This window comes from Cryptotermes secundus, unplaced genomic scaffold (genome assembly GCF_002891405.2).
Source record: "Cryptotermes secundus unplaced genomic scaffold, Csec_1.0 scaffold873, whole genome shotgun sequence".
Lineage (NCBI taxonomy): Eukaryota > Metazoa > Arthropoda > Insecta > Blattodea > Kalotermitidae > Cryptotermes > Cryptotermes secundus.
This window is the reverse complement of record NW_019739229.1, coordinates 2,657,810-2,678,801: the sequence shown is the minus strand read 5'-3', so window position 1 is coordinate 2,678,801 and position 20,992 is coordinate 2,657,810. Positions and strand designations below refer to the sequence as shown.

Below are 20,992 nucleotides of genomic sequence, written 5' to 3'. Positions count from 1 at the left end.
TGAAATCACTTTCTGAGACAGCATACTTGCAGAATCAATAGTGCAGGATAACCAAACTCTGCTGAAAGGATTAGGTCAACTGAAAAAAATCCAATGACCTCATCAGGACTTGAACCCGCGACCTTCCGGCTTGTAGCATAGCTCCTCAACCACTACGCTACTGCGTGCCCAATTTCTTACCACATACCGTGGTAGACGGCCAGGGTTCGATTCCCTACAGGGGGAATATATTTGTTTCTACTCCACTGTGTTCAGACCACGTCTGGTGCCCACCCAGCGTCAGGGTGCTTTGCTCCCAGGGTTAAAGTGGCAGGGGCTGACCACTCCCATTTAGTGCAAAGGTCAAGAATGGTGGAGCTGTACGTCCACTCCCTCATACGTCTTTATGGCATAGTGCTTAATTTCTTAATTAAGTACAGGGCCAACTTTGCCTTCACAGCTGAGTATGAGAAAGTCAGGTAAGGCATGCTGGAGATTCGGTGAATTTATGTGTTATATATAATCGTCACAAACTTTAGGTCTTATTGAAATTAAAAAAGTAAAGTTGTCCTTGTGCTTAACTAATTAAGCACTACGCCATGAAGGCGTATAAGGGAGTGGATGTATAGATCCACATTTTCTTGACTTCTGCACTGGCTGGAGGTGAGTGGTCAGTTTCACTGGCCTGCCACTTTACCCCTGGGGAAAGAGCCCCCGGTACCCATTGGATAGGAGGCTGGGTGTGTCCCAGAGCCTGTCTGGACGAGAAGGAGAAGAGAAAATTCTCACCCTACCGGGACTCGGAACTTCGACCCCTCGGCCTTCCAGTGCGTAGGCAGTCGCTATAGCGACTGTGCTACCCCGGCTCTCATTTCAGGTCGTATTTTATATTTTATTTAGTAAAGTATTTATTTTAATTTTCTTTGGTAAAATATTTATTACTTACAAATCAGAGATATTTTCGATATAGGGGCAAAAGTGAGTGATGGTCCTCAAAATGTATTGAGTTATTTAATTTTACATATCTGTTTACTTGTATTTATACGAGTATATGAATTTATTAGATTGCGGTTTACTTAACAACACTGCCAGCATAAATGATGAATTGGAAAGAATGTCGAACGAAATGGTCGTGGCTCGTTTTGAAGCAGTACACCAGCACTCTCCGGGAAGGACTGAAGATTAGCGAAGACAAAAGTAGGTACTTCCAGTCTGATTCCAAGTGATTGCTTTTCAGCATCTTCAAATCTCCTGCTGTTATTGTGGTTATTTTACTTTATGTTTCTGTGAAGAACATGTAACCTAGACACATCCTGCCAGAGTCACATTTCTCCGATATTATAACAACGTTTATTGCAGTCGCCATATTGGTAACCGCTGACTTGCAAACAGAATTATGTAAAAATGAAATCTTTAGAAGATCTATTGCTAACCACTGTTTCGGGATTTCCAATTCAATATCGCTCCATCATAAATTCGCGTTTCAGTCTTGTCGCTGGTACAGCTTTTAAAAAATTAAGGAGCGACGCTAGGATGGTCTCGAAAGGCAAAGTTTTCGCATCAAGATTGGTCATAAGCGTCAACAGAGTGAAAAGTGAAAAGGGGAGAGAGACATAGCAAGATACAAAAGAACAGACAGATGAACACAGCGTGGTGATTTCGTTAACTTAATTCATATATACACGGCTTGAGATTCGGCGGGATGGCATCCCATTTCTTTTCTAAATGGCTTAAAAGCATCCCGTTACTTCTTTGGNGTTAGTGTGACGGACCAGAATGAAAGACCTTAAACTTACTGTAATATGTTTGTAGGTCTTAGATGGAAANTCCGTCAAATGTGACACTTTTATAAGTTTTCCACCTCGTCACCACCTGCCTTACATGTTTCGGCTCACCACGGAGCCATCATCAGAGGCATTTATAGTAGAAAAAGAAATCACCAACACACAAAACTTCGCTTTGTAAAATNTTCAGTCTAAGATAATCTAAACTTAACGCAATCACAGCTGACTTAGCTATGTCTGGGGAAGTGAGTTTGGTGTGATTGGGCTCTGAAATAAAAATGCTTGTCTCACAAAATTAATTCGACTGGTATCAGTCAGATTCACATGTTAACAGGGTGACCGTGTTTTTCGTTATTATATCCGGGAGGGTGAAGGGCGGAAGGTGGAGGGTGAAACGGACTGAAGTGGTGTAGGGAGACGAAGGAGGGAACACCAATGATATGAAACCTGGGTTATGCTCATATATTAGAGGAAACCCCATGCTGATGTGGAGGGTGAAGAATCAACATATAAAACATAAAGTCTCCGTGTCTTAAGTAGCACGCTATGAAGACGTATGACACTAGAAGGTGACGAATTGTCAACTTCACGCCCCAGTTCCTTTACCCCATGCAAATAAACTCCCAGTAACTAATAGTTAGGATGCTTTGGAGAAAAGAACAGTCTCTTTCTCCTTCCAGATCTCGAACTCCAGTTCTCAGTCGTCTAGCCCTTAGACGAGTCGCTGTACCGAATGAGCTATCTTGGATCCAAGAATAATAATAGTTCAAATCCACGCTTGCTTTTCTAAATTCCTTGTTACTTGCTTCCATAGGCTAAGATAAACGAATATTGGTGGGGGGGGGGAAATTCGTTTAAATTTCGGGTTTAAATGTGTAGCTCTTTCTCATCAGTGGGTCAGGCCTCAAATAGACGAATCCATTTTAACACTTGTTTCAAGATATGACATTCCTGCCTTAACGTTTCTCACTATGAAAGTTGTAGAAAATAGACGAAGGGGAGTTGTTTCCATAGCAACATCAATAAACAATATCAGGCGTTTGTATTCGTGAACAACTAATGCACTTACGATTCAATGGCTTAAGGCCTGACCGACGTAACTACACATGATAGCATTTGTGGGTTATTACCGTACAACGGCCAGAGTCCCATACTGGGGTTACACTGACGTTAATTCATGAACTGAGAGCTTCGGTAGCGCTGTGAAATTAGGAGATGAGTTGTGCGACACTGCCCGGACTTTTGGTATTTCGGGAGCTGAGTTAAGGCAAAGGTGAGCTGTTATATTTGATGGGTTTTATAGGTCTACATTAGCCTAGTTTGTTATGTAAATTAACCAACAATTGTAATTTTTACTACGCATTACTCAAATTTAATTTTTTTTTTTTTAATTTGCTCCTTTTCTTACTAATTTGTTAACGTTAAGCCAGTTTTAGCAGTCCTGCAAACTCAATAAGATTAACAATCCATGAGTGAGATCACAAGATTCGTGTCACTCACAGTCCAGTAGGCACGGATTACTCAGCCAGGAGGGAACCGTTCTGTACCCTCTGTCTCCATGGGGCAGATACCACGGAACAGCTGCAGACATACCAATACCATAGTTACTATAGGAATCTGACGATGGTGTATAACACACTGATATGTTGGGATTTTGGACTTTATCCATCGTCCTGGTTTTTAAGATAACAAATAAAAACACGACGTTTCGGAAACTGGATCTGTTTCCGTCCTCAGGTGAAGGAAAACACCTATTCAGTTGGGTCACTGGTCCAGTGATTGAGGCTAGCTCTATCTAAGGGACCCAACTGAATAGGTGTTTTCCTTCACCTGAGGACGGAAACAGATCCAGTTTCCGAAACATCGTGTTTTTATTTGTTATCTTAAAAACCAGGACGATGGATAAAGTCCAAAATCCCAACATATCATACCAATACCGTATTCTCCGAAGAGGTTGTGAGTCAACACTGCTTTTGGCGCTTTTGGACACAGCTTGACAGCTGCGGGTGTTGGGGCTGGTTGTGTCGAATTCTTGGCTATCTGTGAGGTATCATCTTACACCTCTTTACTTCCGGAAGTCGTCATCCTGGGCCTTTGATTCCACTGAGGTTTTGTTCATTACATCACTTTGTCCTGCCCGTGAACTCACCTTAAAGAAGGCCTTCAGTTCATTCAGTGTTACCGTAAACAACGTAAACAGCGCTAAAATGCGGCTTCCCATCTAAACCTGTACAAACGTTTACTCTGTTCTCCTCCACACTATTCACAATAGAGGTCCCACACTTCATCCGTGTGCATCCGGCAAGAATCTCAATGTCATTGAGTACTTTATGTATGTACTTGTATTACAGAAGTTGCTTCTGGGTATTTGTTCGTGACGGTATGACATTGAGATTTCAGTGATACTAGCTTCTGTCTCCAGTATTTCCTGAATCCCGGTACTAGGACGTTGGCCATCTTGGTGTACACTCAAGTTCACCGCTTGTTTTATTGATTCGCACGGCACTGCACAGAACCGCGGCCGGGCGGCAAAGTTCAACGATACCACCTGCGCCAAACGGGAGTTTGCCATGCACGCACTACTAAAGTGAACTCCGTAAAATCCACTTTGTCCAACACACGTTTCGTTCAAATCACTAAATACATTCAAGACCTGGTGTAGTTGAGTTCCTGTCTGACTGTGAACTTATAACACATTCACTAATCTACACTCCATAAATCAGTACTGCGCGCGCTAAGTTTCTACCAGTCGTTGCTTGGTAAAGGCTCAACTAACTCCCCTGAACCGGATACCCAGTCTCAACTGACTTCTGTCCCACCTATCAACTCTCAACTCCTGATTAAGCTCAGTCAGGGTTAGAGTCAGAGGCAGAGTTACTTTACGACTGGTGGTTTACCACCAATCAGTTCGTCTTGGCGCCAAGCCCCTTGAGAATCACGCCCACCAGTTTTTTTTTCAACTGAACACTTGCGGTCATAGTCCTTATGTAACGCTCTCTCTGATGAGAGGAAGGGTCTGTCATTTACAGTTGCCGCTCGCTCTCTCCAGCGCAGTCATTTTCGGGTCCGAGTCCTGCGGGACTCGTGATCATATTTTGCTGTCTCAGTTTTGAGACGCCCCAAACTTGGAGGACCATGTCTCCATATTTATATCTCCCAGGAACATTGTGGCCCAGTTGTACCCCCAGGGACTGGGTTCCCTTTTCATCTCCTCCTATGACTTGCAGGGCTATGATGGAGGTATTTGGACCTGCATCCACACAGCCTAACCCTGATGGGTTTGCTGAGGCTCTAAATGAAGTTGTAGATTGATATGTGTAGTGTAGGAGAACTGGCCGGTACTTTTGCATTCCCTGCAATCAGTTATGCTGGTTACATTTATATCATGAAGTATGCTGCCTGCCGATCCAGGGCATACTGCTGAGGGAACAGTGGATGCAGCCAGACAGGAGTGATCTGTCCCGATGTGGGCTGCTGGAGGAACAGGTTGCATAGGACGAAATACTGGCAACACTGGATACAAATTAGAAACCATGAATACTTGAATCCATGGTTGGCTAGAGTTTTCTGTATTTAGACTTTACTGTAATATTGAACACCATCCTTTACCTATGTAAACACTAACAGCACACATTTTTCAGGACTGACAAAGTGGTACAATGTTTCTGAGAAGTAAAACTGGGCTCCTGGAAGGAGTACGGAAACCTGTGCAGCGACAGGAGCCAGTGAGTATTTTCATATCTGTTGGGCACATGAGGTAGGGACAAACTTTATGGAACAAAGGTCAAAGGAGAATATAATGGCATAAATACAAAGTTTCTGCTTCCAAGAACACTTTCAGTAAAGTGAGAGAATTTTAGAGAAAATGTTCTAATGCACTGTCAAATGAATATGATTATAGTTCTCAGCCCGATTCATTTATTTTATAACATGGGTTTCTGGATTGCTCTGAAGCAGTGGATCCCAGCCTTTTCACCACCAAGAACACTTCTCAATTATTTTTATCTTACAGACCTCATGCTTTCTTTAAAATTCCTTTCCCATCGAATTGTCCTTATTGACTAATAATTATGTAGTGTTACTGAACTGAAAAAAGGGTGGGGTGGGGTGGGGCAGCTCAGCCAGTGCACACCTCTCACTCTCATAACTTCAAGAATCCTTTCCCCCTTTCTTGTTCTCATTTCTCCCAGAAAATCAGAGAATCACCAAGTTCTCATTATGACCAGAACATTTTTGGAGTTTTATCATGTATAAAACTATGACTGGAAGGCAAAGGAAGGACAACCTTCGTCTCATTCTGTGCTTGGAATCAGCGCTGAGTGTGCGTGCATGCAGAACCAGATGAGAAGCAGAGCGTGGTGCGAATCACAAGTTACTGCAGTCCAAAATTCTGGAAGAGGTCAGTGCTGTGCTGTAAGGTGAATTAGCAGTGAACAAAAAGAAACCTACTTCAACATCTTAAGTGACAACTGTCAGCAAGAAATTAGCTGTTCTGAAACACTATAAACATTACAGCAGTTCTGCCATTTGTCACTATCAAATAAAATACACAACAATATATAACAACAATATACAACAAAAGAACAGCACACCTTCGCGGACACTTAAGGGTCAGATATTCCACTTTGGGAACCACTGCTCTAAAGGGAGAGAAGATAGGATGTGCGGTTGCTTCACCATTCTGTGGGTATATTTCATTTATATCTGTGACAGTATGTTATCTGTAGCTCAGATATCTGCATGAGAGATTCTTAAACTTTCCTCTCAAATGCCAAAAAGTTTCTCCAATGTGTTCCTCTCACAGTGCTTTTATATTATTAGAATATTAATATATGAATATATCTGTGTATGCATGCAGATATCCAAGTTATATACAATGTAGGTGTATATAAGAAAAGTTGAGGGGTGGGTGGGATTTTCTGTTTTACAGTTTATTTCTTTGTACTTCACTGTTGAGCCATTGGCTGGTGTAGACTTCTTAGCAGGGCTCTTCTTTTATTATAGTATCAGATGAAGCCTTACGAACATGACCAGGCTTTAATCCCCAATTAAGGACCACTGCTCTATGTGAAACAATTCTATAGGTATGTGTTAGAGATTCCTGTCTTCTGGGGTGTGATGCTATAAGACCTGATAGAGTGGTGTCAATGTTCTGGAGGGAACTTAGCCTCAATTTTAAGACTATTCTACTCTGAAGCTTGAGTCAGTACATTTCTCCAAAATGTAGCTGGAATTCTAAATGGCATCATGACCCTCCCAGAAGGGAATATTTTCCTGCTTAATCATTTTCTTTTGCAGAAGACTGTGAAGAAAAATCTCTTTATACATTCTTCCTAAGTAGCTTTAGTATAGACTTGAAAGGATTCTGACGATGGTGTATGCTGTACTAGGCTAATTTTGGACTCTGTCCATCGTCTGGTATATAGAAGACAAAAAACCACAACGTTTCAGAGACTGGATGTGTCTCTGTCCTCAGGTGGATGGGGCAGGATAAACCTACTCAGTTGGGCCCGTCAGGAAGAGCTAGTCTCAATCACTGTCTTCTATATACCAAACGATGGATAGAGTCCAAAATAAGCCTAATAGTTTTGTATAGGTTTAGTATGATTTATAATTTTACAAAACATAAAATTATGTATGTTCCATGCAGATGAACTCTGCCGAGTTCCCAAACTTTGTATGTCCAGCGCCATACACACTGCGCCCATTTGCAGGGGTGTACAATCCCTTTCCATATGGATGTTCCATTCTCTGCAACCATCCAGCAGATTACGAAGCTAAAGATCTTGTCAAGAGAGCAAAGGATTCATGGGTAAGCAGTAATTATGAAATATAAATTCCTGTTGGATGATATTCTTGTAGACACTCTCTCAGGAATATGAATACTCAAAATACATGTGATCTAAAGTAGAGGTAGGGGAGGTTATCCTGAAGTAAGTTCAGAAGATTTATATTTTGAAGACTTATTGAATTATTTTACTATTAAAATGTTTTCTGAGAATCCCTAATATATTTGTCCCCCAAGGCTATTGAATGTTTGGATTTCAGCTTAGTTTCCTAGATGCTTAATTAAAGAACTAAAGTTGTCCCTGTATTCAATTAAGCTTGACAACTTGAAGACATATGGTGGAGTGAAAGTCTAGCTCAAACATGTCCTTAACCTTGGCAGTAAAGGCCCACCCCTTATACATTCATTCATTCATTCATTCATTCATTCATTCATTCATTCATTCATTCATTCATTCATTCATTCATTCATTCATTCATTCATTCAACCTTGGCAGTGAAGTCCCATCCCTTATACACTCATTCATTCATTCATTCATTCAACCTTGAGAGTAGAGAGATGTGAGTGGTCTGCTGCATGCCCAGGCTGCTTTACCCTAGGAGAAAGAGTCCCTCGTACCCATTACATAGGAGACTGGGTGAACCCAAGAAGAGGCCTTGACATGGTGCTCCCACTGAGAATCAAACCCAGGTTATCCAGACCATAGCCAGTTACTATACTTACTTAGTTTCTTTGCCTAATATTTTCTTAGCCATATTATTTATTTCCTGATTTTTGGATAAATATTTAATGTAAGAACATAATTCTGTTTTACGTTATGAATCTTGGCACTGTTAGAGAACTCATTCTGGCTATATAACCTGTTCTTAATCATATAATACAATTTTTTAAAACTGTTTATTATTACTTATGTTAAGCAGAATGGTGTAGTGGTTATTTTTGCCTGCTTTGCACTGGGCTTTGTGTTGTGGATATTCACATATCCCATTTTAGACAGAAAAGTTAAACTGTTTTACAGGCTAGGCTTGATGTCATGGACAGTTTGTATGTTTTCAGCAAAAGGATGGTAACTGGAAAATTCGATTAACTGTAGAATTTGATTAATTTTATTTTGCACCGATGAATATGTTAAAGAGCACAGATCCCAGACAGAACAATAACAGGAGATAACTATAGCCACACATGGTGACAGATATATTCCAGAGGAGTAATTGTAAGTAACTACGAAGGAAATTCATGTAACCAGAATGCATATGTTGATGTAAAGTGTAAGAAACAGCATTGCTAAGATTGAAATAAACAGAAACTTCCTTGACCTGGATCTAGGAATGAAGGCACTGTCACCTTTTCAAATTCAGGAATTGTTTACATAATTAGTTAGTTATTGGAGAGGGTGGGTTTCCCCATGCACTTAGACCAGTATTGGTCCATTGTGCTTCCCTCTATGATATTCTACCAGTCTCTATACCCTACCGATAAATGGTGCATACCATCAGTCCCGCCGAGCAAGCGAGTTCGGCCACTTGCTTAGCGGTGTCTATAATGCTTCCCCCATCTATCAGAGGCCTTAGAGACTATTGTTGGGCAGGAAACATCCTGGAATTTGGCTCAGTGCTCTCCTTTGGAGATATGAGGTTCTTTTACGTGCTGTAAAGTTACGACACGGGACACACAGCTTAAAGTCCCTCCCGGAGGACTTGTTCCCTGAATTTTTCCGCCCTTAAAAAATTCGACGACCTCCACCAGCTATTTGAACCTGCGTACCACGAGTCATGAGGTGGGAATGTTACCTCTAGACTACAGAGGCCGCTAATTGTTTACATAAATCTGGATATATTTGCTGTAATGAACCTAGGTTGAAAATTAATTTAAGAAGTGAGATTGTGATTTTGGAGCAACCCTTATACTATGTCACCATGGATTCTGTCAAGTCTGATACATCTGGCTGGTCTCAAAACAATTGATGGTGTTGCAGAGATCAGTGTCATTTATGTATGCTAAAAATATCACTTGATATCAAGTTATATAGGCTGAACTGCACATATGTAACATTGATTATATATGTATATCTAGAATATTGAAATTGGTAAAAAAATTATGTACTCTAAGACATTTTGGGGACACAGATTTGAACACGTGAACTTTAATGAATTATTAATGCAACAATATTAAATTATGAAGGAAGCAGTCTTCTGGGATTTGGCACCGTGTATATGTGGTGTTAACCGACGTTCCTCTGAAACGTCGGTTAACACCACATATACACGGTGCCAAATCCCAGAAGACTGCTTTCTTCATAGTCAGCGCCATGAAAGCCTCAAATCTTACAATATATAATTAAATCAGATATGCAGAATGGTGTACTTTCTGTCACAGGCTACAGAGGGGAAAGCACTCCTGCTTCCAGAAGAAATTGCTGCAATTCACGCAGGTTTCCTTCAGGGCTCACTTCCTGCTCCATATGATGATGTGGAAGATGCTGTCCCAGAGGAACTTTTTCGTCCTTACACTGACACTGACTCAAGACCCCTGACCCCAGCTCCTACTCTGGCGAGCATCATGACCAAAGGATCACTTCGACGCTGTGTCACCCCTGACCCAATCCCAACACACATTCTGAATCCAACCCGGGAGCGAACAGTTCTTCTACTTGATCTCCGCCGAAGTCACAGTCAGGACATCCTGAGTTGGCAGGGATTAGGTCTACCAGCTACAAGCGCCTTTCATTCTCTGTCTAGAGATGTATCTCCAGTTGAAATAGGCCAGGATGAGCACGTTCCCCAGAAGAAGAAAATCAGTGTTAAAAAAAAAGGAGCTGTAAGTGGGAAGATTGAGGAAAATGATAAAAGTGTACATCAGAAGGTATGATACTTGTACAGAACATTTAAAATTATGTATGGTTTTGACCAAATTTTCGTCAGTCAACTGTGATAAAACTAACCATTTAAAGACTGAATTGCTTCAAAATAATATATACAAATTCAATTTGTACCTCAAAAGAATTATGTCTCTGCTATAAAGACCAACCGGTTAATGCAGTTTAGGGAAACAGTCACTGTTTATTATGAGAACCATACAGAACACACAAATACACTCTTTGGGCAGAATGCAGAGATGTAATGTGTTGAAGTGGGTGGTACATATATGATTAGTAACCACTGGGATGTAGAGAGTTAAGGAAATCAATAGAAAAATTATCATCTACAGTGGTTTCACAGTCTAATGTGCATGCAGTCTTGCACAGCTCCATAAAATTCTACCCGACTGTCTAAACGATTCATGAATGAATGAATTAATGTATAAGGGATGGGCCTTCATGGCCCTTGCACCTCGACTTACAGTGATTTATTGTGCTTTAAACGATTCACAGTTTTCAAATAAATTCTGACTTGCAACAGAACAAGGATGTAATCCATACAAGATGAATACAAAAAAAAAAGATAGAGAGACCTTCCTGTGCTTGCTGCCTGTATACTGCTTTGGCTATACTGAGAGGTTTATCCCTTAGATTAGAGCTTTACTGACTACTTGTTCACAGCACATGACACCAGCTGATGTCCAGCTTCTCTCTAATGAGAAAGTCAACTGATACCACATAATCTAATTGAAGGTTCTCTTCATTCTCGAAAAGTGTTAATTTATGTCATACTACAGCGTCAAGGCATTTTGCACTGATGTAACAAATTCTGTGACATGCTGAAGTTCACCTTCCACATTACATTCCAGATTGTAATCTGTAAGGTATCCAGAATGCATCGATTATTTCATAATTTTTTTTGTTTCAAGCTTCCCTACAGATGAGGATTAAACACATTCAGTTCTGAGAAACATGACAGTGCTGTCCTCTACTGATGAGACTTTCATTGTAAAGAGACCAATGCAGTGTATACTGGTGCACTCTCCTGCTTTGTCTATCATTAAAACAAGCTGAGGATCAATAGTACCCTCATGAATGTTTCTAAAAATGCCAGTTGCAAAAGTTGCATCCTGGAACTCAACCTACAAGCTGCAGTGCTTTTGGAAAGTTCCTGGACTAGGCAAGGAAAGAACTGCTGGCTTAACTTACTCAGTTTTGGCTGCCATCTACTTCTAAAAATAGTCTTCTTGGGAATGTATACAGTGACCCCATCGATTTCTCCACTCTCCAAAAGCACCTGGAAGTGCAGTGTCACGTGGCAGACTGATGCAACAGGCTTGCAGAAGTGTGACCTTGACCTCCCCCTACATCTTCTTTCACCTAGTCAGTTACAACAATAACAGTTCAGGAACTTTCTCATAGAACCTCATACTTCACACTGACAGAAGTTTATAAAGGCTATAAGAATACACATTTCAGAGACACCTGTTTCCTGGAAAAACTGACAAACTGATTTTTTTTTTGGGTTTTATGTTGAGCTTATTTTATATGCCTAGGAGAGTGTCTGATGTGAGCCCATGCTTTCGTTATGTCCCATTCTGTTTTTAAGTAAAAAATAGGATGATGGATAATTTCCAAGAAGTAAAAAGAAAAAATAAACTGTAAAACTATCTCTGTAATAGGCTGTGGAGGCTCACGGGGTCCTGAGACTTCAGTGCTCCCACATTTTGTAGATAATCGGCTCACAGATGTCAGTGAAGTTGTCAGGCTTACGCACCGGTCACTTTGTACCCCCCAGGAAGATTCCTGGCACTTTTTTTCTGTTAGAAATTGAGTTGACCCAAGGGCCACAGTGCAGCTGGAAGGGTTAGGTAAACTGAAAAAATCCAGTGACCTCATCAGGCATCGAACCCGTGACCTTTCGGCTTATAGCACAGTGCCTAAACCAACTACACTATCGCTTACCCCACAGGAAGTAAGTAATTGTTTTTAAATAAAAGAGGAGATTGATAACATCCAAAAAGTCAACAATTTTTATTTTTCTGCTTGATATATAAGGCAAGATGAACAGGACAGCAACTGAGTCAGCTTCCCACATTTGTTAAGAATCTGTAATGAGATTGTAGCCTGTCTCAAATAATTAAATAAGTTTATTTACTTCATTCCACCCACTTCATTCCACTTAGCTGAAAATGAAATTCCCGAATTTATTTCAGGAATATAAATTTTGAAATGAGTTCCAAGCCTTTGACACAACACATTATATCTCTTATTTACTCACACATGTTTCAGTGTACCTTCTGGGAACAGAGGAGTACAATATTTATGGTAAAACTAAGTTGCATTAAGTATCATACCTGTAACCAGTTGCAGCAGCAGGTAGTGCAAAGCGTGAAGACACTCTCAGTCCCCAGTGACTCTGTGAATATTCTGATGGACATGTCAGGTAGCAATGGAGAAGAGGATCTGCCTAAACGTCGGGGTAAGCATCGCCGCCATCGAAAGAAATCAGGCAGGGATGGATCCAGGGAGCCTGAGGAGTTTCAGGGGCTTGCTGAACCTGGAGAGACACAAGTAAGAATCTATGTAAGGGATTCAGTTCTAGAAGGACTAATGACCCTGAATTCCTTTGAATTCTGTATCCAGAAGCCATGAGAAATTATAAAATCATAACTAAAAAAACTAGTGAACTATTTATTTGCATAAATTCTCCGTTTGTAGATCTTAAGGTAGACTCGTCATTTTACCATGTCATCATGCATATAATTTTTCAGATACACAATAATTTACACTGTTCAACAAACTTTATTTTTTATGTTTCAGCTATAAGTGTGTTCATTTGTTTCTGAGACCCTTGTGTTCTTACAAGCTTTATTTTTGGAGTAAACATGGTAATCAAAATAAAAGTGGGGCTCCTCATGTCTGCTGTACATTAGCAATGAATTTTCAAATGTGGTGGTGGTGGTGGATTTTCTGTAAAGGAGATTTTATGATTTTTATTGTACTTTGATAAATAATAAAACTAGAAATTTATCAGCGCTGAGGATGGAAAACTTTGCATCCGGTTCTTGAAATTACTGTTAAGAAACTATTAGACATAGTGAATGAAATCACAGCTGACCAGTGCTGTTCATGTGATATTTATAGTTGTGCTTATGATCTGCCAAACTAAAAGTTGAATATACATTCCCCTATCAGTTATGGTGTTGTGTTGCACTGAATAAGAAAACAGCTGTAACAAAAGTCATATATTCTCCAAAGGTAGAGAATTTTAGGGGTTTACACTGAAATGTGCTAGTGTCACTCCCAGTTCAGATGTATGTAAAATTTATATTGATAGTATTAATGAAAGGGATTTAAATGAAAGGGATTTATAAAGGACAGAGGTAGGGTGGCCTTCAGTGGCATGATGTTTCATGGAAATACACCTCTAAGATTAGAATTTATTAGAGAAGGAATTGGGTACAATGATACTTTAAACTTAGATTAACTTTTCTTAAAAAGTAAGGGAAGTGGGTTAAAGACAAAGTACAAACATTCTGTTTTAATTCACACAATGCTGACTATACATTTCACCTAAATATTAAATACCAATGCAGATCTCTCTATATCCTAGCACAGGATTCATAAATTACATAAAATGGTGAGTGAGATGTGAGGAAACTCTTATTTGACATCTCTTGGTGCTAGGTGTCTGCAATGGTCAATGACTTCAAAAACATCAGTGCCCGACCTTCCCTGACCCCAGGAGCTGGCCCAGGAGAAGTAGAAATTGCAGACAACCAGCAAGTTTCTTCTCTTGAAGGGCACAGGTCCAGCCAGAGTGGTAGTTCTTTTATTGATGCAGCTATTCTGAAGCAGCTACAAAGAGAACTGGACCAGGAAGTTATAGACAGTGAGTTTAATCCAAAGGTTTGTTGAAATTGTGCATAGTATACACGCACTATACCTGTAAGTTCTGAAGTGTTCACAGTGACTAAATGCAACATTTCAGATGACATTGTTCAATAAAATTTCAGTCAGACAGATGTTTTTATTTTATCTATTGTATCTTTCTTTATTCATTTACAGAAATAAAAATAGAATTTTCTACCACATGCAGCTTTTGAGTGATAGTTGAATTTAGGTTACTGATATATTGCTTGCTTCTCCTTTGCTCTGTGAAGTTCTGGATGCCACTACTGGTAATCAGATGTTTAAAAACATGTTCCTCTATGCTTAGTTTTTCATAAAACTTATATGTTGACTTTCCTTTGTCAGTTACTTGCGCTCAGTCAGTGCAACTGTCTTTTATGTATGGCTTTTATTAATTATTAGCAAACTTTAAATGCTTCATATACTTTTATGTGAGTGTATGCTTATTGTTACATGCCAAAAGAGTCCTCAAGTGTGCCAACCAACAAAAAAGTTTCTGTTACATGTGTGAAGAGTTAACATATAAATATGAAAATGTGAAATTTCACTTCTCTCATCAAAATGTTTACAAACTTTATTCTGGTTTCAAGACAAGGGGATTAGGACAAGACATGGGCACCTTATGTACACAGTAGCAGATGTTAAGATTTCTGAGAGGCTGGCTCAGTGAGTCTTGTCAAATGCTACTTTTAGTTCAGATGACAAGCTCATTTAGCAGATTGCCAGGTCAGGTTAAGTAAACTGCTTCTGGGTCCAACCAGCACAGTCATTCATGGTTCCAAATTCCACAGGACTCATGACTGTCTCATGACTCTGGGAGTTGTGTAACTCCTTTGTTAACAGATTGTCAGTACTGCTTAACACATTTATATGTATTAGGCACTGCTGCAAAATCTGATCATATGGACCTGCACCCAAATTCACCATTAGCTAAGGCCTGTTTTATACAGTGAACATTTGCCACTAGCAAAGCCATGGGAAGTGTGGAATGTAAATGATGAAGATGAAAGATATTTAGAACATAATGACAGAAAATCAATAGATGTTGATCCAATTGTTCGTAAGCAGGACCTAATTTTATGTCTCAGGCAGACCACAGTGGTCCTATCCAAGAACTTAATTTGTCGAAAAGGTCGGGGTCTTTAAGAAAGAGGCACTAAGATATCTTTGTTCTTCCAGCATCAGTGCCACTTATATGGAAGGGTCATACAACAATATGCATAATTTTTGGAAAAATTTCCAAATATATGTGGGAACCTGAAAATTATCACACTTCTGCTTGGTTCATTACTGGGCTATAGAAAACTCTATGGGATAGCCATTACTCAAAGGCGCAATGACTATTTCAACTAGCATTACTTTTGGGGAAAAAATATGTCACCAGTCAACCTTTGATTAATCCACATAAGGTTTTCTTGGTGCCACTACATATTTAACTTGCTTTTGAAAAATTCTGTCAAATCTATGATCAAAATGGCAGCAGGTTTCTGTATATGAAACAAAAACTCTCAAGGATCAATGAGGTCAGTGGCAAAGCAGGTATATTTTTGGGACCACAGATCTGAGAAATCATAAGAGACAGCATATTTGGCAGTAGTTCAAGTGAAGTTGAAGGAGCATCTTGGAGTCTGGCATGCACCTGGTCTGCACATGCATTATGTCACTCATCCCATCAGCTGCTGATGCTGGAGACAGTCTCTAATATAATTATTATGTCAGTGTACTAACATGACAAACTGAATATTTTGCAGAGGTGCAGAGCCCTTAAAGAAGCTCTGAAATCTTGTCCTGACAAAAAACCACCAATAAGTGAAGAGATGAAACGACTGAAGTGTGAGATGAGACTTCATTCAAGTTCTATTGAAAATCTGCTTAATCTACCTAGAAATTTCTCGCGCCAGAGCTCCAGGTTCGAACTGCCTTTGGACAGCAGACTCCTCAACAGTATGTGGAAAAATGCTGTAATTGTGATGTGTTCAAAATATGGGGTGTACACAAAATATATTCTGCAATACATAATTAAACAAACAAGAAATTTAAATTTTGACATACACTTAGAATTTGTTAGTAATGTTCCATATATGCACCTCTTGTAATGCAGTAGATATGGAAAAAATATTCAGCCTCAGCCCAAATACATTCCTTCTTTCTGAGCATATCACAATGAAGACCATCTCTTTTTCTTCATGACCAGGTGAAGGAGGAGGAGGAGGAGGAGAGTGGGAAGTTGAAATTTCCAGCAAGATGCTGCACTGACCCCTTTCGGCAGCTTTGTTCACACTGTTGCGAATGAAACTCCTCAAATTATTGGGGGAAGGGGGGAAGTAGCCTTATTTCATAGGAATTCCAATTTAATATCCCTTGACTTTCAACTCATGTAGCTGTTGGACAAACAGACAATGTTGAAACATTGAAACAAAGCATTATGGTAGCTATTGACAGCATCATCACCAGAAATGTTCCAATGTGTTATCTCAATATCTGCTGCAATACAAGAGATGCCCATATGGAACTTCACTAACACAAATTATAAGTGTATGCTGTCATTTTCCTTTTAATTTCGTTCTATTAAGTATCATGTGTATGGATATGTAACACTTTAAAAAGCAGAGAATACATTTTGTGGACATCTTTTGTATTTAATAAGAAATCTAACCTGTAGAACTCTAAAAATCTTGTGCTCACTAAGAGGTTATATTTTTCCATGTATATTGCTTGCTAAAAACTGGAACAAGGAGTTCCCAGAATGAAAAGCATACATATTTTCATTGTTTCAGCAATGACTCCTATGCAGTATATACAGCGTTACATTTGCATCTCCAGTGGCCGCCGACAGCTTTATAATACAGTGTTCAACAGGCACAAAGAGAAAGTGGAAGAGGATGAGACAGAACGTCGAATTGTAGGCCAGGTATATAGACAGTATTTCCTGTAGCTACAGTAGTTATACCTCATACTGCCATTAGCCAAATTAAGCAATATCTTTCTTGAAATATTTTCTGATTTTCTATTTATATGCTGAAGTGAAGCAAAATATTGTCATGTGTATGAGTGTTACTATAAACAGGTTGGATTGATCATGAGATTTATCAGACTTTTTGATACAGTGCGTGACTACACTTTCTCAATCACTGTCACACACAGACCAATGTTCTTAGTCTGTTACATTCTCAAATAGCCGTTGCTTTGTTGCGGCTTCCAATGGCAGACTTTCCCCTTCCTCTGGGTTTGAAACTACCCGTGGCTTCAGGTAACAGCCTCTAACAGCAACATCTAAACCTAAGCGGTTCTCTGACTGACTCAGGCACTCATCAACTAACTCAACAAAACTGACTGCCTCTTCACTAACTGTTCTGCTTATAACATCTCAGCATGGACTACAAAGAAAACACCATTCCTCTGTTGCAGTTGTTTATTTTGTGCTCGTTGCCTAGCAATGGGTCTATATGCCACAATATGAATGACCATTGAGGAAACCAAGAACTAGGAAGAAAGACATATAGTGAGTGAGACATACAAAATAGTAGGAAACAAGCTGATGGAAGGATAGAGGAGAATGGAAGTGGCAGTGAAATTGTGAGTGGATGATGATGTGAAAGTAGATTATTAATGTCTTTATGAATTTTTGGGGTCCTCTGATGGTTCATTTTGACGGGAATTAAACTTCACTTTTGTTGTGCCTCTTCAATATAAAATGTCACCCAAATCCCATCACATGTCTTGGATTTCAAACATGCCTGTGGATGTGAGTTCCATATAGTGTTATCTGGAACTTCCTAAACTGTTCTGGGAAATGGTTGGGCAGTACATTAACAGAAAGGTCTTCTCTTGGTGGATCCCAAGGTATATAATTCTAAAGGAAATTTCTGAAGAATGATATTAGCCAGATGGAGATGCTGGAAATTATGGCAGAGCTTTTACACCAAGCATGAGTATTACTATATAGAAGCTGGAGCCATTTCATGACAGCCTCTATGACTTAAAAAATAAAGAGTACAAAATATTTGTACATTTTTACTAAAGACAGTGTGCACTTACCAAATGTGAATGACTGCCTCTTCACTAGGACACCTTAAGTAGGAACTGACTAGCTGCTGAGAGGCTGCTCCAGTACCAGATAAGTAGCTGTTCATCATTTTAATGCTTATTCTTTTATGTGAGTTTTACAATTCTAATTTTCTTCCAGATTTATAGCTGTTACAATTTTCTATAAGGCAGAATCACATTTTTTTCCTTGGTTCTCTAAATTCCAGGGATGCTTCCCATATTGTTCCAGAAAATGCATGTATATCAGGAGCTCTTGATTTTCTGGCAGTTTGCTTAAATGGAAAATGTACAGTTGTCTTCAGACACATACCAAAGAGCACAGGAACTGCACCCATGTGCCTTCTTACTATTCATTAAATTTGGAAGCTGAATAACTTGCTCCATTGATATAACACCGATGGCAGATGATTTATTATTAATTTTCAAGTTGGTTTACATGTCACTGTCACTGATATTGCTTCACTTGATGATACTGAATACTAGACAACTTTTAATTCAAATTCTTTTTATGTAATATCCTGCATTCCTGCAGCCAAAATGTATTCCTCAGTAAATTTGTTTCTTGTACTTCATGTCCTTAAAACAAAGTAAAACACATCATTTTACAACCATGTTGAGCCTCCCCATTTAGTTACTGTTGTTCCCAGATACTGAAATTCTGAAATATTTTCAAACTCCTTAGTACATACAGTAACACTGTGATTTCACTGCTGATGTTGATTTTATATTATCCTCATATAATTAGTTTCACTTATACTTGCTTTTAGACAAATTTCTTTGCTAGTCTGAAAGAAAATATCTGTCTTCTCCATAAGGCTTTTGGAAAATTTTTGTGATGCAGTGCATTCTTACAGTGATGGGTTGTTAGTCTTATCCCCAACCATTCAGTCTGCTGCTTATTGTATATATTTACAGCTGTCCGCTTCTTGACATTCTGCTCCATCCACTGAGGATGCAACATGTCATGATGGCAGAAAAACATGTAATATGCCCAAAAACCATATCCCATGAAATCTGAAACTTAGCCATGACCATGTAGCAATTATTCCTGTGTGTATCAAGAAGGCTGTATGTAATGTATTCTCCTTCACTGTTATTGTTATTGTAATGGGAAACATTCCTTTCAATTTTGTCTTTCTTTAGAATGTGGCGGTAGCTCTTGGAGAAATAATGGGCCGTCCGTTAAGCAATGAGCAATGTAAATACATCAGAGACCTGATTGGCTGGGAAGACTGTGATCTACTAGATTTTCGGACATGGTGTGGTTTATGTGCACTGTGTGAACGCCTTCTAGCACCAAAGTTCATTAATTTACTTCCGTCAAGGTTAACAGACCCATGTCACGAGGTGGAACAAGCTGATTTTGAAACTCTGCCCCAAAGACTGCAGGGGCTTCACCCAGATCCTCGACTTGTTACCATTCTTCACAGTATATGGAAACTGTAAACAGACTATACTTGAATATGTATCATGTCTCATCATTACATACCATACTTTACAGATCAATTTTGACTTTTATGGTATGCATCCTGTTGTGTGTCATACAAAAGATATATAATGGGGTAGTCTACCCAACATTAGTGCTGAAAGAGACAAACAGACACTACTGTGTCAGCATTTGTTTTATTGACTGTGGGTGGTAACCAATGTTGATCTTCAAGGTGTGACCATGAACATGGGAGCTGGGATAGCACAGTCAGTATAGCAACTGGCTATGGCCTGGATGATCAAGGGTCCCGGTAGGCCCAAGAATTTCTATCTCCACATCATCCACCCTGGCTTTGGGGCCCTATGTATATATATGCTACTTCACATGTAGTAAAGAATAACAGCGGCACGCACACAGGAAGACTACACAGGATAACACCTATACAGTGTGGAAACAAGAACTAGCCGCTGCAGCACTTTAGACATAGGGCGAGTAACCCTAACAATTTTAAATTTAAAATTGAGAGAAAAATTTTAAAGGTTTTAAAATTAGAACTAAAGATTTTATAGTGCTACTACAGGAACGTCAAAATTAACGTGTGTAAAATAATCTACAAACCAGACAGATATCAACGAAGTAGATGTTGATAATAACAAGGAAAGTGTTTTAAATGTTAAATTTTGGGCTGGGTGCAGTGTGACAGCAACGTGAGTGTTATACACCTGATGATGGCCGTCTGAGGCCGAAACATGTAGTGTAGAGGAGCAAGATCAAGGACACATAATATATTGTTTGCACTTGGGACGGAATTTGTATCATTATATCATTTATTGTATGGAGTGCAACAGGATGCTTAAATATAATATATTATTATATTTGCCATATTATTCTGCCTTGTACCTAACTGGTGAAGATGAATATATCAGATTTTCATGTATCATTAAATGCAATCTTAATTTTGTTGACAAGGATGTGATTCACGTTCTCGAGTTCCATCATTTTAATGAAATTAATAATGAATGGGTACCTGATTACTGTTGCTTACTGTGCACGATTTATAATACTTAAACATAACTGAAAAACTATGTTCTGTGTGGCTTTCAAGTGAAAGTTGTGAACAACTTATGAGGTTTAATATATGTGTGTCTGATGAAAACAGACTTTTCTTTCAAATTTCCACATCTTCAGCTTTC

The 20,992-nt window shown here is 39.3% G+C and overlaps 1 protein-coding gene across 7 annotated transcripts; it reads left to right on the top strand.

Moving 5' to 3' along the window:
* Positions 1-1,100: 1,100 nt before the first annotated feature.
* LOC111871815 lies at positions 1,101-20,229 on the top strand. 7 transcript variants are annotated; one of them, XM_023865177.2, is made up of 9 exons: positions 1,101-1,176; positions 5,405-5,488; positions 7,414-7,575; positions 9,928-10,413; positions 12,776-12,982; positions 14,099-14,320; positions 16,075-16,267; positions 17,101-17,234; positions 19,514-20,229. In XM_023865177.2, exons 2-9 carry the CDS (start codon positions 5,423-5,425, stop codon positions 19,814-19,816), a joined length of 1,773 nt encoding a protein of 590 aa, XP_023720945.1. In that variant the 5' UTR covers positions 1,101-1,176; positions 5,405-5,422; the 3' UTR covers positions 19,817-20,229. The 7 variants fall into 7 exon arrangements, 6 of the variants coding, with proteins under 6 accessions (XP_023720945.1, XP_023720947.1, XP_033610313.1 ...); XM_023865179.2 differs by lacking the exon at positions 1,101-1,176 and adding an exon at positions 2,888-3,036; XR_002844102.2 differs by lacking the exon at positions 1,101-1,176 and adding an exon at positions 3,644-3,810 and having other exon boundaries at positions 16,075-16,232; positions 19,514-19,600.
* Positions 20,230-20,992: the final 763 nt, after the last annotated feature.